At 35.8% G+C, this 18,054-nt stretch overlaps 1 protein-coding gene across 5 annotated transcripts in view; it reads left to right on the top strand.

Annotated features, from left to right (window-relative positions):
- Positions 1-18,054, top strand: part of COL4A4 (collagen type IV alpha 4 chain) — a 76,654-nt gene that overhangs the window by 8,515 nt on the left and 50,085 nt on the right. For 4 of the 5 annotated variants that reach the window (XM_062582207.1, XM_062582205.1, XM_062582209.1 and 1 more), the window contains 5 exons: positions 121-160; positions 3,930-4,007; positions 13,440-13,574; positions 14,495-14,539; positions 16,270-16,386. In XM_062582207.1, the coding sequence (XP_062438191.1) occupies positions 121-160; positions 3,930-4,007; positions 13,440-13,574; positions 14,495-14,539; positions 16,270-16,386 (415 nt within the window). The remainder of the gene's footprint in view (positions 1-120; positions 161-3,929; positions 4,008-13,439; positions 13,575-14,494; positions 14,540-16,269; positions 16,387-18,054) is intronic. The other variant, XM_062582208.1, reaches the window with a different exon arrangement.

The following is an 18,054-nucleotide window of genomic DNA, read 5'->3' on the forward strand; positions in this document are numbered from 1 at the left end:
ATAATCACTCCAACAGGCCTTAATCGGGTGTACACGTCTCACTTTTTAGAGGATACATTTTTGTGAAGGTTGGATACTGGAAATTTAATATTCATTTAGCTTTTCCTTCTTTTAAATCAGGTGGCTCTTGATTGTTTTTTCAGCACAAGAAATTGATGGGGTAAGTGATACAGATATTTACTTTAGAGAGTTGATAAATAGGATGGTATAGTTCAAACAAGTAACATTATGCACACTAATACATCCTGTAGCTACGTGGGAAAATTGTGCTATTTCTTTCAGTATTTCTGCTCTTTTCTTTTTCACTTTTGTTCCTGTCGTTAAGCTATTTGTCCATGCCCCACCTATTTTCCAATTCAGCTATTTTGTTATCTTCACCTTTGGATTTGTTTAGATTCTAACTTTGGCATCTTTAGATGCATTCAGAAAGCTCATTTCTAAAAAACTGTCATACTGTCATGCACTGAATCTGTCTCCTTCCTTATGAGTCCCTTCAATGGCTCTAGTGTATGTTTTACTTTTTCTAGCTTTCAAGCTCTTTTTGTGTTAAATTAGATCTTAAATTAGTGTCCTAATCTCTCTTAAGCCAGAATTTCATATAAACATATTCTCAATATCCACTTTATCTTCCACTCTGTGCTCTCCTCTATATTATACTCATATTTGCAACACCCTCACTGAAACTTTTTTCCTCTTACTTTTTTCAAGTATTGATTAAAAGCTCCTTTTTTCCGAAGGGTCACCCATCTTCCCCTCTACTTGTGGTAGGCTTCCACAGCAAAATGGGTCACAGGTACAAATCCACCAAGACTTAGCAAATAGAGGCCTCTTAAGTAATTTATTTCATCCTCTTTGCCATTGTTCTGCCTTTGTTTATGACCTGCCCTTTTCTTTTTATGCAGTGTTAAATACAGACACGTTTATGCATGAACACTAGCAGTGTCAATCCTGTCTCCTTCTAATGGCTGGCTTGCTTACAGAAGAAGCTGAAAGTTTAGTACTAATACCAATCTCTCATACCTCCAACAATATTGCTAAAAAAAGGCTCTTTTTTTTCTATTCTTTTTAGCATCCTCAGTTGTGTTATCTCTGAAAGTGATAAGCACATACTATTTCTCAGGACATTATTTAATTGTCTGCAGTTTGATGCTAACATCTTAAACACAAAAATCAACTTTTTTCTATGGTTTCTCCCAAACAAAGTGACAGAACGATATTTTTGTCACATTTCAGAGCAGCATAAGCTTGCAAATTCTTCAGTTGTCATTTCAAATAGACACTCAAAATCTGCACAAATTATTCCATATTACATTTGCTATTGAAAAGTGAGCAATGGCCTGTGCAATGATTAAAGATGGAATAAATCAAAAGGCTGAAAATTCATTTTGAAAATGAACATAGAAAAACAGAATACCAAATCTGTACATAAACTTTGATTGGTAGTTAAAAGTAGCAATTTCAAGAAACTGTGCGACTCTAGTTGTTAATGCAAATACATTAGAATGATTGTAGAAGCAGCTTGTTTGGTGTCTGTGTGACTGCTGTGATATTTACATTTTTAGCTGCAGTGTAGATGATGGATGTGTTTTTTTAAAATAAATGTGTCCTAATACAACAAAGGAAAACAACCTACCTGTTATTAGAAACTTGCATTCCATTGACATGCCAGGAGAGATAAATTTTTAATAAAAGGGACTACTGTAGAGTAGAATAATAATTTCATGGGAAATCCAGTGTCTGAAAGAGAAGCAATCTGTGAGAGAGACTATCATACCCTCCTGTTCTGAGGTTTGGGAGTACTAGATATTCTAAAAACATTGTAGATATAAAGAACAAAATTTTCTCTCCTTATCTAATATTTGTCAGTGTCTTTCTCCTTGAAAAATTGAAGTATGAACCTATTGTGTTCCTCTAATCATTAAAACCAGTAATAAAACAATATTGACCTTGATAAAAATGAAATCTGCACTGAACAACTATTTTCTTGATTTCACTGTTTATTGGATTATTTAAATTATTTTAAAATCTTTTAAATTCTTGTCATCTTTTTTAAAACTACTTTGATCATTTACACACTAAATTCTATTGAAAAAAAATAATGTGACCTAGTGGACATTCCAACCACTTTAAAAAGTATACAAATATATATGATATGTATAATTAGTATATGTTTACTCCAACACCAGTCATTGGGAAATTGAAAAGAATAATAATATCATATTTATTTATCATAAGGCAAATCTACTAAATATACATTTTGTGATATTTTAGGTGCTCCTCAACTACACTTTTTTTTTGCTTCATTTCAACTTTGTGAAATAAAATAGTCACTTCCTTGCTATCAGGAGCATAACGATGGAAAGTTATAATACAAAAAATAAGTAAATTAATGGTAGGCAATGCATAATTACACCATGCACCTACTTTTTTTCCCTTTTTATTTATTACAACAAGAGTTTAATAATAAGGTTTTACTACTGAGTGGTTTTCTTGATATTCAGCCTATTTTGCATTTTATCATTTCATCTTACTTAATGTTCTAACCTAATGGCAATGGGTTTACAAATTATAATGGGTTCAATTCTGACTTTGTTAAAATATTTCTAGGTGCAGTCTCTTTCCTTATTTGTATTTAGGTGTAATATTAACTTCACTGAATGAAACTTGCAGCTAATATCTTTCATGTTCTACATCATGCTGGTGCTTATGACTTCTACTTTGCCAGCATGTTTGTGCTGATAAGATGTCCCAGAAGTTAAGGGAGATTTTAAATGTGGGTGGTAGTGTTCTACTAATTAAGTATTGGAAAAGGTTTATATGATACTAATAGACAACTTCTAAGCCTTTCAACCTAAATTCAAAGCTAAATAAACATCAGCATAGCAAATACGTGACTTGTGGATTGCCACCAAAGATGCTGAGGCATCATTTTTCAGTCTCCAGAGAAGTAAACTTTCGAAGATCTGCTGCATCTTCTGTATCACTAATATGAACAATTACAAATAGTCAGTCACACAGATCACGTGCTTGTGGTACTGAGATTCACCCTCACTTTGCCCCATGACTTGCAAAACAAAGGACAAGCTCAGCATGTGAGAACAGCTTTTAGGCTCCAGTAGTGTTTTGTGCTGCTGAAGCTCACCAAGAACAGGAGAGCTGTGTCCGTGCTGTGCATTTGTCATGGTTCGCAGAAGCACTCTGGCTACCTCCCAGCTGCAGAGGGAGTGCATTTCTTGTGCCCTGTGCTCCCAGTGTTCCCCACTACCAGACCAGAGGGTCTACTGGAGTGTACATCTTTGCCTACACCTGTGGGTTTCCTTGCAAATGAAGCCAGGGAATGAATGTGGGACAAAACATATACTCCAAGGTACAACCCATGTGACAATTACAGGCACATGTTTGGAAATGACAGCTAGACGTACAAATCACCCCTGTTCCTAGGATGAGGTAGCAGACTTGTCAGCTTGAAAGTGTGGTCACCACTCCTCTAAGATAATGATTTTTCCCTCAGATCCAAAACATCCTCTCTTTATTGTGGCAAAGTGAAGTGCTACACTGTATTCTGAGAGTTGCTGCTATGCCAAGTTTCTTGTTCAGCAGGAAATTACCCTGTGACTATACAAGGGTAGCCAAATTTTTTGATCTAAAAAATCAACTATTAGGACAAAATATGTACAGATCAAAAGCTTTAGGGCATATTTTAGTTGCATACAAAGAAGTAATAGAGTCTTAATTCTGATAACATAGAGGATCCACAAATTATGTTTAGTTCTTTAAGATAGATTTACTTAAATAGGAATGTCTTCCTAATGTTTTACCCTTTCAGAAATACCTAGCAATTTAAAGAAAACTAATGAAGTGCCATGTCATGTGATAAAGTAACTGTTGTCTACTGCATATTAATAAATTCATAAACTTTTAATTTTTAGGGAGAATACGCGTATATTGACCCATGTCGGGGACAGGATTGTTCAATTTGTCGGTGCTTTCCAGAAAAAGGATCAAGAGTAAGTAATAAATAGAACTACTAAAAACTCTCATAAATACTGCTTACTTTCTGTTTATCACTCTTCTTTCAAATCGATATGTGTGGTGAACAAAAACAAGTGAAAATAAACAAGTCTGTATATAGCAAATTAGCATAATTCTATCGAGGGTATGAAGTACAGCCACAGTCAAAGGAAATTAAGACTGCTTGTGAGCAGCTTTGCTAGTAAATTAGGCTTGTAATAATCTTAGTAGTTTTGTTGTTATTATTAAGGAAAAGATTCTTTGACATCAACCTGGTTGTTAGACAAAGGTCATTATTAAGATGTATTAAATTTAGAAATCTATACTAGTTTTCTCCCAAGAAACCGCTTCTACTCTTCAGCAGTTTTGTGAGAACTTAGGTGTTTCTTATTTTGGCAAGGTCATTCTGAAAAAGCTTGGTGTTTTTTCGTGTTACTAGCTTAATACACTAAATATAAATCAAATCTGAATTGTCATTGCTGTATAAATAATTGTAAAATGTGAGATGAGGCCTAGGCATTTTTCTTACACACTAGAACTAATACCTTGTGCATCTTCCCTGCCCTGATACTTACTTGACCACCTGTAAGAACTGGATACCACCTCTTGGAAGGGTGTATACGTTGCTACCTGTTAATTGAAATATGGTCCAGCTATAACTAGTTTTTATATAATAACTAGTTTTTATATATTGACAGTTCTTTCTCAAAACACGTGTAACTATATAGTAATAGCAAATGTATTTTAAGTGTTACATAGGGAAAGGACTTAGATACATTCCATGATTAACAGAGAACTGAAAAATTTCAGTTAGTGGAAGAAATTGTTTTTGTTCAAAGCACTAATGTTAGATTTTAGGATTAGAAAACTTACTTAAACACTGTGGATCAGTTTTGAAAAGAACAGTTGCCTGCTCCTTTGTTTGTGTCCAGCCTGAGGAAAGTGGCCACAGAAACAAGGCACACCTTTAGCTTCCTGTGTTTCTGCTTGCTGCAGTCAGCTGCATGCTTTGCTGTGTCATGATCACTGCCCGGGTATCCTTGGATACTATCCTAATCCTCCAGGATTATGTCTATATGAAAGTCCCTTGTGCAGTAGCATTTTCATAATACAGGGCCTAGGATGTGTCTATCTCTGTAACACTGTGTTAACAAAGGGGCATCCCAGGAAAAGTATTTTGGCTAGCAGCATCACTGTCTCTCAGAGCTACTGAATAGACTGATTTGGATGCCAAAAAACAGCCGACTTTGAAACTGGAGGAAAAAAAAAGGACGAAATTTTTCCCAGTTCTAGTTTTCTTTCAATAGCTTGGAAGTTCTGAATTACACACCTATATTCAATCAATAATATATACTCACTAATTCATGAAGGGTCTTTACTAAGCTGTCCTCCCCACCTCAGCTAAACTGAATGATGGTTCATGCATTTGCAGTTAGTTTTCTAAATACTTCCAAGGATCTGGATCTCAGTGCCAAATAGGCATGTAGTAGAACAATAAGTATTTTTAAAATAAATACAGTGCAGTTAAGCAAATTTAAATCTGGGAATTGTACCCTACCCTGAAAACAGCACTGAAATACAAATACACACTAATGAGTACAGTATTTCCAATGTAACATGAACTTATATTCCAAATAATTACCATTCATCAAAATGCCAAGAGTAAAAGGACTTATCAGCAACTGTAGGAAATATGACTTAACTATCACCTCAGATTGTTACAAATATTTTCTATATTAATGCACAATGATGAGTTCTCTTACATAGGATTGCTTAATCTTTTTCTTTCAGCCTATAACCCTGTTCATTTCTGAACTCTGATGTGTTCTGTCTTTGCACTCTGACACACTGACTAACTTTGCTTCCTAGCTTTAGTGGAGACTACCCATTACAAAATAAAAGACTTGTTTATCTTATTGTTAGCTTTCCAGAACATAAAACATAATGTTTTATCTACGTTTTAGTCTGAATTTTGCTGCCAGGCTGGTTCCTCTGAGGTTCCAGTTGTCTTCATCTCTGAAGTGCAAGAATCTCTAGCATTGTACAGTATACAAGCTTAAAATTTTAGAAATATACTAATAATCTATATATCTATAGAATAGATATATAGAAGATTATCAAATAAATCTTCTCTGTAAAGAAGCTGGGATTTCTTTTTTCAGTAGTTAGCTAGCTGTCAAAAATAAGGATGAGCTAGCCCCTTCAGCAAATGATTGCTGCAAGCACAAAATGACTCTAGCAAATTCAGGTTATCGTGCTGGCAAAAGGCAATGCAATAATAAACCCATCCAGACCAGCTGGAAAACCTGCCCTGTAGCAGTCCTCCATAGATACCAAATCTTTTTTTAGCTCTGTTACACCAACTGCAGTTTTGGAGGCTTGTGCAGAGGCTGGATAAGAGAGGCACGATTTGACCAAGCCACATCAGTATACACAACCAAGACTCCTTTTTATTGGGGAGGGGGGGTGGGAGTGGGGGTGTTTGGTTTTGGTGAGTTTTGTTTTTTGATTTTGCCACAGAGAGTTGGATGTAGGGGATTCCCTTCACGATACTGCATTGAATGTGGCAATATAAGGCTTCCTGGGGAACAGGAACAGATTGTCTCGTTATTATACTGGTGAGGTATCATCTATGCTAGAAACACATTAGGTCAGACTCATTTTTAATTGAGTAAATATGTTGTTCAGACAACTCATCCAAGGCCTGCAATCAAATCCTTCACTAGACTAGCTAGAACATGGCCATTCATGTTATCCTTTATTGCTGGTTGAGTAATTCCAAACAGTTCCAGTTTCAGTTGAAAATTTAACCAAGTTTACAGAAGCCTTATAATTTAGCCTTAATATATGACATCATTCATCTCTCTTTTAAGAGTTCCCTGGGGCAGAAGCTATCTGGCAAAGTGAATTATTTGTAACAGATCTGGTTAAATGTGCATGAAATGTGCATACATAGGAAAGATGCTGCTTGCATATAGACTTTCTGCTAGACAAATGTCACAAGGCCAACTTAGAAGCAACAGCTTGACATCTGAATAGGAGTCAAAGCAGCATGTTTCAATGCATTGCTAATGATCACTTCTCTCCATCCTTCTCCTTACACTAATAAAGAGGGGACTTTTAGAGAAGTCAGGATACTTTTCTATATCCTGATAAGACAGCAGCTTTATAGCTTCGAAGCTAAAGTGTGCACATCTGTTAAGGGATTCACTTTGTCAGCAGACTGTGAACCAAATATTGTTGCTAGTTTCATTTAAGAGATGTTTGTTGACATACAAAACACTATAACAGTATTTGATGACATTGCCTTTATACAGATTTTAGAAAGTTACCTTCCTTTTTAGACTTTCCGTGGAAGCATTGCCACTGGAACTTTAGCTAGTAAAGTGAACAAATCGGTTATTTCCACATTTGGAGTAGAATTCCTCATCTCCCCTAAAATAGGGAGAGACTAGGACAATAAGAGAATGGAAAGCTAAAGTTGGACTGAAATATATTTAAGTTTCTGAGTAAGTAGAATGGTTGTCAGAAATATAGCATATACTCTGAAGTTTCTATAGCAAAGCAGTGCCTCAGATCTTTCCCCGGTATCTTTGGCATAGTACATAATGAGCATTTTTTTTTCAAGCAGTTTAAGTATGATTAGTTACAGTTGTGATTACCAGGAAGGTATAAGAAAATTATGCAGCCAACTGTGAATGTGACGAGAATTGAGAGTTTAACTTCTATTTCTCCATTTGAAAATCTCTTACAGTGTCAACATAGGAAGTCTTCTCCATTGAAAGAGGACAGAATAATTAGGTTGTAGCTAAAGCAAAGATAATTGTTGGAGAACTGGTGGCCATAGTTGAATGAAGAGAAACTAGATGTGTTGGAAAGAAAGTAGGAGCAAATATCTGAATTTTTATTTAATACTTTATATATAACCAAGCATACACAAGCATTGGTTGATATGTTGGTTTTTTAGTAGAGCTTATGTACCTATTCTTTTTATTTCTCTCACTCTTAGATAACACTGTCTATATAGTAAACAGATTTGCATTATTATTCATTAGTGAGAAACCACTATTTGAAAAACATTCTTGTCAATATTGCTAGCAGTATATCCCATTTTAATAGTATTACAGTTCAACAAATCACAATGAAAGTTCAACTTATATTTAGTTGGGATTGCACCCTTGTTGGAATTAGTTTTGCATTATACTATTTGTCTCTTTTTTTTATGTCAGAATTTGAAAGGACTCTTTCTCGCATAGGTCTTTGTTAAACTGTGCTGTTAAATCTCTTTGCATGTACCATGTGCCATTATACATATTAATTTTAGAACTATGGAACAGTTAAATGAAGAAAGAAAGTCACTAGTGAAAATATATAAACCAATGAGCATGCTACGTTGCCAGTTCTGAACAACTGAGATTTCCTCCTGCCTTTTCTCTCCCAGTCAAGTTGTATGATCTTTCAAGAGGCAAGAGCAGCTGATTTTATTATAGGCAAATAAATTCTTCTTGTTCTTCCTCTTTGCTCTCCTACAGTCCTTGATTTTAATTTTCTCCTGATACATCCATCATCTGATGGTGACACCTTTCCTCCATTTTCCCTCCTTTCTCTAAGTCAGTTCCTTGGTAACTCCTACAATACTGTTTCAGAGGCATCCAAAAATGCTGGATGCTCTAACAGAATTTAGACAGTCAAAAAAACATTTGCAGTTAGCACTGACTGATTATAAATCTGTCCTGTGCCGACCCCGGCGTTTTATCCCATTCAATTCTTTTTGCTTTGTTTATAGAGTTAAGTAGATTTAGAAAGCAAGCCTCTATTCATGGCCCGACCTGATCTAGCTTCTGCTATGAGATCATGTGAAATGCCTGGAGCAAAGCGAATAGCAAATATAACTCAGCAAGACCAATGTTCATTCTTTTGCATATGAAGCAAGTGGCCTGGTATCAAGGACAATTTTAAAACTCTATGGTAGATTTGTCCTCTGGCATCACTACTCTTATCACATTTCCATAATAGATCCTGTGGGTTAACCAAGTCCAAGTTATGGAATAGTGTAAATACATTTAAGATTCCCTAACTGGGAAGCTGCGTAAATTCTGTCTGTTTTCAGGACTAAGAGGCATTTGTTAAACCATGCCTATTTGCATGCCAGTACACTACTAAAGTGTTGGATATATAGAACATAAACAAACATTGATCTATTGCTCACATGGAACATCCAACATTGTCTTTGAGGTTATGCTGTACGCTCAGGAAGCAAATATGTATAATTCATATTTTTGACATCAGACACACATCTTAGCTGAATCCACTGTCAGAGGTACATTACACATTAGCATTTAAGGAAACTCACATCTGTCCCACTATTTGCTTCATACTCTTGGATCATTTCCCCAGTATATTAGCTACAATACATTTTTAAAATTGAAGGTTTCTGAAGCTTATTATACATTTCTGAAGTATTTCTATCATATTTTACATATGTTAGCTGAGAGACTTAAACAATGGACCTGAAGAAATTAGGTTCCTAGACCTATATCTGAAGCAGATCACAAATCTGTAACTAGGCAGAACAGTAGGCAGTTCTCTGGATTCAGGAGCTAGGTTTTGAGCTGGTACAGAGTGGAGTCTGCTTGCCAGGATATGGAATAGGAACAGGATCACTGTAAAGTGTGTTTGAAGCTGTTCTTCATACGCTATGTCTACCTAAAAAATGTTAAATTAACATTTTTTAATATCAGATGTTTCCAAATTTTAAAGAGTTTTGATCTTGATAAATAATCTCTTCTTCTGTTCTGAATATCTTTCTTTCCACAATAATTTTGATTTGTCTGTCCCACCATACCATATATAGCATTTTTCCTCAGTTGCAGTAGGACGGGAACCTTTTCCACACTGAGCAAGGCCATTTAAGGGATTGCAGAGCTCTACAAATCCATTCATTTTCGTAGATCTGAGTGACACAAATATTGCTAATCACTGCCTTTTTTCAGAATCAGAACGAAAGTAATTTTGATTTTGTTAGCTAATCTGATCGTAATTATTTGTGGTCTAAAATGCTCCATTTGCAGCTCTCTGCTTTCAGCCATTAACAGTCTTAAGAGTTTCAGTGCCAAATTCTCTCTTAGTGTTTGTCTAACACACTAGTGACACCCACTGGCGTATTGGATGCTTCTTCTCTTCATGACTGCACAGAACTAAAAATAAAACAAAGTACGCTGTATATAAAAAAAAAATGTTTTCAGCTTTTCACTGTGCTTTGTGGTGCTTTAGTGAATTATCACAATGAACTCTTAGCTGCATCATCAGATAGCATGTTCCTGCAGCATATTGACTCATTAGAAAATATGTTGAAAGAGCATAGACGTTTCCAACAGGGTGCAAGCTGATCCAGATGCAGAGACCAGTCAAACTTTAAATGTTACTATTGCATTTACCAACTCCAAATCTGTCCGTAGAAAGCAGTTTCCTAATATTTAAAAGTCACTAAGTGATCTGCTGCTTCTGAACAAACCAAAAATAAAGTATATCGCATATATTAGAATAAGTCTGTCTCCGTTTAACTCACGGTCAAAGAAAAAAATGTTTTAGTAAAAATAAGAGTGGATTTAATCCTAATTAATTGTCCGTTTTCTTATCTGTATCATGTTTTCATAAAGTTAATATTTAGAAGGTAAATTTTTGGAACACTGACTTACAGTAAAACGGTTTTCGTCCCAATCCTACATGGTTACAGTGGAGGAGTGGACAACCCTACAAACTCTGGAAGCTGTGCCTTTGCCCTGTGTGATAAACTCACTCCTCGAAAAGCGGAGAGGCTATGGGTGGAGCTTAGAGGAATAGCAGATGCTCCATCCCACTGAGCAAATTACATAAGAAAACATCTGTCTACAAATGCCTTTTGTGTTCTCTCCTCTGTTGCCCTCAAACTACTCCACTTGCTTCCCTTTCTCCATCCTGCCCTGGTAATAGCAGAAGGACTGTACAGTCTGGCCAGGCTCTTATGCAGAATGAAAAAGGGCACGAAATTATTTGCCTAGGACCCAGTTCTGTGGAGTTGCTGAGTATTTTCATTTTTGTTCATGTGAACAGAACTCATTGAAACACCCATGTAGGCTGTAACCTATGGTACTGTTCTAACTGAAGGGAATAGCTGGACGACTTCTGACTTGTCTGGCAATGAGAAGAGTCGCAGAATTAATCCAATAGGGTGAGCCAAAATTTCTTAGTGATTTGTGATTTTTGGAAAATGCCCATTTTTTTCATTTCCAGTTTAAGATTCCTTTAAATTGTCTGACTTTTACATAATTAGAGCTCAGGGCACTCAAAATCAGGTACTTTTAGGTAGCTCAAGTCAGGCAACCAAAATGATGAGTCATTCCAAATAAACTTGGCTATTACACTTTCTAAACAGTATTAAATGCTTTCCTGCATGATTCTGAAGTATTTGCAGTCTTAGTCTTAGGAAGCATAAGCATGCTTAATTAAAAAAAAATACAGTCTTGTTTTGTCAAAAGTCAGTTTCTTAATGCAGGTCAAGCCCAGGAAATGCTAAAATAACAGACCATAGTCTTGGCATGGGTAGTTCCTGAGCTAGACAATTAACAAGGCAGTGAAATCCTAAAGGAATTTATTGGCATCAGATGGCAGAGCAGGCATAATATTCTGTCCATTTTAACTGAGCTAATTTGTCATTTTCACATGAGCATGACTACCTTCATCCTCTTTATTTGGACAGCTGTCCTTTACAGTGGTAGTCACATTGGATGGGCACAAATAATAGATGTGATAATAGATGTTATGACATGGTATCAGTTTGGTCTTTACAAAGTCATTATCAGTCATTATCAGTCTTTGAGCTGAAAGAAAGAGAGACAATCCACTGGCTTCACATGGCATGCTAAAGTTGTATCAGCTGTCAAATCTATTGTGAATTCTGGATTTAGTGAATCTGTTTTTTTGACTTCACCACCTCCTACTGAAGACCTGGAGTCAATTAAATTCATAAGGTAGCAGCTAACTTAAGACATTTTATCAGCCTAAAGGTCCACTTGGCCTGGAGGTGTTTATTGATTAATTGTGATGGATAATTAGAAATCATGCAGTATCTAAGGTTTTCTCCGAGTACTATCAAAATTGGATGTCTTCAACTGTCTAAAGAATGTAACATGATTTGAAAATTTTCTCTTTCAACTCTTGAAAGCAGAGCATGTACATTATGAATTAAAAATATTTAAATTGCTCCAGAAGTTTCTTGTCAACAAAATGCATTGTTAATGCCAGGAGCATTAGTGAAAAATAGCTAATGCCTTTTTCCGTGTTGATGAGTGCTGTTTTATGCAGTAAAAGCTAATTCAGTATAATAAGAAACAGTACCTCGCCCAGAAGAAAGAATGATTGAAACAGTTGTATTTTACTATGTTAGTTTCATACATTTTGTTTTTCTTATACTCAAAATTATGCTTTAATGAGGCTGTCTACTCTTTTCTATCAAGTATTTAAAAGCTTTACTAGCTGCATTAGGAGTTCTTAAATGAATAAGTTCAGTTTTATAAGAGAGGATGTGCAAGGCACTGCTGAAATGCCAGTAGACGGGCTGCAATTGTTTATGCAAGCAAACATTCAAACTGAATAACACCACCCAGAATCCTAACTGTCCATTCATTGTTAAGAAGATTCAGAATCAGCAGAATCTACCACCACTAGCCCTGAATTTGCATAATATTTTACCCTGTTCAAGTTAGAGTACCCAGAAAATCAAAACTGTTGCTGAAGACAACTTGCTGATTCTGCCTTGGAATTTTTGCCAGTGACATTATGGAGAGCCAGAAAAGACAGCTAGAACATGAGTTACGCAAGGGTATTTTTCAAAGACGTCCTCTACTATCGTTATTTGTAAGAGCTCTCTTGGAAACTTTGCAGCTTTTAAAATAAGGCATAAAATCAGAGAGAGATGATAGAAGATATTTGAACTAAAAAAACCTTAAGATAGTTCACACTTTCTTTCAAAATCATATTGTATATTCACTTTCTCAATTTCTTCTAATGTCTACAAAGTCCCTTCGCCTAAAACAAACCATCACTTCTCTGGTAGGGAAAGTATGATGCTCAGTGGAGTCCTAGGCTTGTGGAGGGTGCTACCTACATTAGGAGAGCCAAGAAGACTTGCAGTTTTTTGTAGGTATCTCAGAGGTGGTGTTGGAAACCTGATGAAGCTGAAAAGAAATACCATCTTGAGGAAATTTTTAACTTGGAAGTTTTGTAGCATCTAATGCATGGAACAGGTCTGCAGTCTGCACAGCAAACTGCTTTGACTCATAAGTACATGTGCATTTCAAGCCTTCTGTTATCTGTAGAGTCATCTCCAAAAATGCTACCTGCTCTGAGATTTACAGCATTATTCACTTATTATTTTGGATTCTTTTCAGGGACAGCCTGGTGAGCTGGGAGCCCAAGGTCCGATTGGATCCCTGGGACCTGCAGGACCAACTGGTCAGCCAGGTGAAAAAGGTCAGAGAGGTGAGAATGGGCAACCTGGGCCAGCTGGAGAAAAAGGTGATAAGGTAGGAAGCACTGGAGTTTTTTTGGATGTGTGCCATATGTAATGGTAAATATTGCCAAGTGAAACAGAACCTGATTGATCAAAAAAATATTTGCCAAACCCTGCTCCTGCTCACATAAAATTGTCACTGAAATCAATTACAGTTTTCTTTGAAAAAAATGCATGGTGGGGGGATATTTGCTGTGGATTGCTACATTAGAATTGTCAGAAGAACAAATAAAATGAAAGAGGTCCAGTCTCTGATTGGCATATACCATATCATTTTTATTACATTTAAAAAGGGCTGTGAAAGGAATGTGGAGCTCGGGGGAGGAGTATGGTGCTTTTAAAACAGTGTTGTACACTAAGCAAAACATTATTGCCACTTATTCTATGATGGGAGTATGAATAGTGCCTCAGATCCTTATCTTTCATAGTTGTACAATCCCTGTGCTTGGCTCTTGGTGCTTTATATTAATGATCTAATTCCACTGATCTCGGTGGGTAATTCAAATCACAAAGGTCAATGTCTAACATTCATGAAATGTAAGCCTTGCTTCTGTAGTCGATGGGAAGCGTGCTGCTGATATTACCAGAATAGGAGCAGAGTTGTGAAATGACATACATAGTTATTCTATTAGTTATAGCCAGCTCCCTCTTATGTGTAGTTTTATAGTCTTTAGAGAATGAATTTGAGTGTGAGAATTTGACATTTGTTCAGGACCATCTGTATATTTATAACTATTGGCTAGTCTCATGCTAAACCTATGTACCGTTTGTCAGATACTTATTTCTGATTATACAATCGTGGGTTTGATTCATATTTCAAAACAAGACTGTTCCTTGTTTCTCGCTATATAGTATCACATATTCTTGTTTTTCATTCTTTTAAGGGTTAATGACCTCAACAGCTTTGTTTTTCCATGTCACCTATTTTTTTAGGGCCCAACAGGAGTCCCGGGATTTCCTGGTTTAGATGGTGTTCCTGTATGTATTGAGTGAATATTGCTTTATAAGAATTGTAGTCTATAAAGTCATAGCAAGTCCTCTAATAGAATCATATACTCAATAAATCAATTGGTTTTATACCTATTATTACTGTGTTACCTACAGAATTACATATTTTACAAAAATGTAAAATACAATGTTAACAGGTATGTTTATTAACAATAATAAACCTTACAAAATCTGAATAAAGTAAATAAATCATTTTCCTGGAGAGTGGAGTAGTGAAGATAGACTGGCCTAAGTCCATAGAGCACATAAGCGTCAGAGCTAGGATTAAGAACTGTGAGTTTATTTTCTCAGGCTCTATAGCAGGCTGCAGTCTGCTTTCTGCGTTCTTAATTCCAAAAGTATCTCAAATCATGTATCCTTTTTTGTTTGAACTTTTGATTTTTGCCTGAAGTCCTTTTGCAGGAAAAAAAAGCAACCACTGATCCCAGTGAGTTCACCTGAATAGGGACTAAAGAAGTAAAAGTGGGTCTTAGGTATATCTTTACGTGCGTGTGATTACGCATTTTTGCGACTGTGGTTTTCAGTGTGGAAGTGGGTGTGGTAGAAGACAGACAGTATCTGTTAGATCCAGAATTTGAAAAATGCTACTTACTATAACTGAATTCCATGCTGTTATTGGTTTCATGCAGCTCAAACAAAGTAAAAATGTTGAGTTTTGAATGTGGAAACAGAGAACGAGAAACTAAATAAGTGCCTTAGCATCTGCTTGTCAACTGTCCATACTTAACAATGGGAGTACGGCCAGAATGTCTATATAATACGCAAGTCCAAAATTTAGCATAAGAAAGAAAAGCTCCCAGGAATAAGTATACTTTTCGTGAAAAAAATGTAATTAATAAGTTTCTACATATTGGACTGAAGAGCCTTAAAGACAGGAAGAAAGTAAAGCATGTCAGGCAAATGGCCAGAATGTTTTCCTGATGATTTTTCAGATAAAAAAGGGGGGGAGGCAAATTTATTTTTTTCCTTACAAAAATTTTAAGTTTTGTGAAAGTAATTTTTACTCACATGGAAAGATCATTCCAAGGGAATTTTCCTCACTTCTTCTATTGTCTAGTGTCTCATTTGCAGTACAATTGAAACCAGCCTGGATATTGGTTAATTCACGCTAGATTGAAAAGTCAGTTCCTCGGTTTTGGAACATAGAGCTATATTTCTCTGCAGTTATTGTATGCTTGATTCAAGCTCTGTTCTGTTTTTCATTATTTTATCCTAATCAATTAAAAAAAAAAAAAAAAAAGGCTGCTTGAGATGACCTCCATGTGTGTCTTTCAGAAATAATAAAGCTATACTCTATGTGTTCTTAGGCAGGATGGCTTTTTCTTTACAGCCACAAGAAAGATTATAGTTTGAAGGCTAGAGTCTGCTTTCATGGAGAAAATAGCATGTTATTAATTGACTCAAGTAAGCAGATTCTCATCTTTCGTTTTTCTGTGCTGTCCCTGTCATATTTGCTAGGCATCAAAAAACAAGATATAAAAAACGTAAGGTCCAGATTCTCCATCCGTTACACACACACAAAAAATTCTATTGATCACAACAGAAAACATTTCTAAACTAAAAAGTATGAAGTTGTGACCACTGTGAGATGTACTCTGTTCCAGTTCAGGCATATTTGTCTCACAACTGTTCTGTTCAGTAAAAAAGTAGTTCCCTATCTATCATGGTATATCTGTAATAAATATTAAACTGTCTGTCAGGGATTACCAGGAAGTGAAGGATCCATGGGCAAACGTGGTTTGGATGGCTGCAATGGCTCAAGAGGAGATCCAGGATTCCCAGGCGAAAATGGATACATTGGACCAAGAGGTCCTTATGTATGTTACAAGAATTTTTACTGTCTATTAACAACATATTTCTTCATTTCCCCTCCAAGATAACAGGACTTAAAATGAAAGGAGTTTTAGACTACAGCTAGTGTTTAGACACTAGCTTTATGGCTGTGGGTGCTTCATCTGCCATGCTAAGAAACTTTTTCTATACTGCACCATGAAGTTCCAGACACCTTCCGTTCTTGCTAAGGCTAATGGGAATAAAGGAAACTTGTTAGTTTACCAGATTAAGTCTAAACTTGAATGTGAAATAAGTTTTTTTTCTTTTTTCTTTTCTTTCTTTTTTTTTTTTTTTTTTTTTTTAAATCTGTGAAGTGTATTTGTCTAACTTGAGAGTTAAATTCTACTTTGTTTCCCTACCAAATAACCATACCAAAGCCATGTCAAGGAAGTATAATTGAGAAGCAGTGGCATGAACCTGTTGTACCCTTTGTCACTATTTGAAAAATTTTGAAAGCTTTAATAGCAGAGATATATCTGAGAGGACTCAGCAGTCAGTGAAAGTTTCAGCAAGACTTAATTCTGCAACAACTGAAGATTCTCACTGGTAGATCACATAACTATATCAACAGATCTCCTCCAAACTTATGACCTTACAAATGTCAGTGGCCATGCATCACATCTTGTGCAGATCATACTCATGACTGCTGTGTGCACACCCAGTCTTGCCTGGGTATTATCCACGCACATAGAGATCTTTTTAGTTAAAATTTTTAAAATTAGCACTTTAAACAATTTTAAAATGCTTCCTATTTTAATAGGAAAAGTGAACAATATTAAATATTTAGGCTAGCAATGCCTTACTAGTGAAGATAAAAAACACTGTCATATCAGTAAATGATATAAATTGCTATAGCTCTAAAGAAATTGTTCTGAACGTATCTAGTCCCCAGTCTTTGACTTTCCGTGGAAAAAAGATTTAGTTCTGAATGATTAATAGCTCATTTAAGAGCTTCCCTAAAATTGTCTAAAACAAAACAAAAAAACAACTGCAGTTTAAATGAAAGTCAGCGTGTTCACTGAGAGCTAAAAGATGTGCTGGTTCAGCCCTGGACAATCAAAAACTGTGCAAAGGGTGAGATAGTGAGAAGACATTACCAAATATAGTAAATGAAAAAAACATACATTTCCAGTCTTGGGCCTACAATAGATACTTTCAAGCTCGTAACCTGATTAAAAAAAACTTTATTATAACCTGATGTATTACACCTCTTAGAAACTAACCCACTACTCTCCAAAACAGTAAAATGGCTTCTGTTCACTTTTTCCTCACTTATTGCAGGTTTCAAAATGCAATTTGCCTTTAGTTAAAGTAGCCAAGGAACATAAAAGGAAAATGAGACATTGGACAAATTATAGCATAAATACTCCAATTCCAGGAGCATTCTCTTTGGCAGGGCTAGAAAAGTATTTGCAATTTAAAAAGGAATGGAGACACAATAGGCATGTAACCTTGGATATCCACACTAAAATTCCAGTGCAAATTAATTTGGCTACCCAGAAAAGGAGACATAGTAACCATATTTGCTTGTGTACAAGAATGTCATTCCAACCTCTTTATGCAAATTATCTGTTTTTAAATCAATTTATTGCACCAAGTACCAGCTTGACTATATATTACAGCTAACATTTTATTTCATACTTATAGCTTTA

The sequence above is a fragment of the Rhea pennata genome, chromosome 9, assembly GCF_028389875.1.
Source record: "Rhea pennata isolate bPtePen1 chromosome 9, bPtePen1.pri, whole genome shotgun sequence".
Lineage (NCBI taxonomy): Eukaryota > Metazoa > Chordata > Aves > Rheiformes > Rheidae > Rhea > Rhea pennata.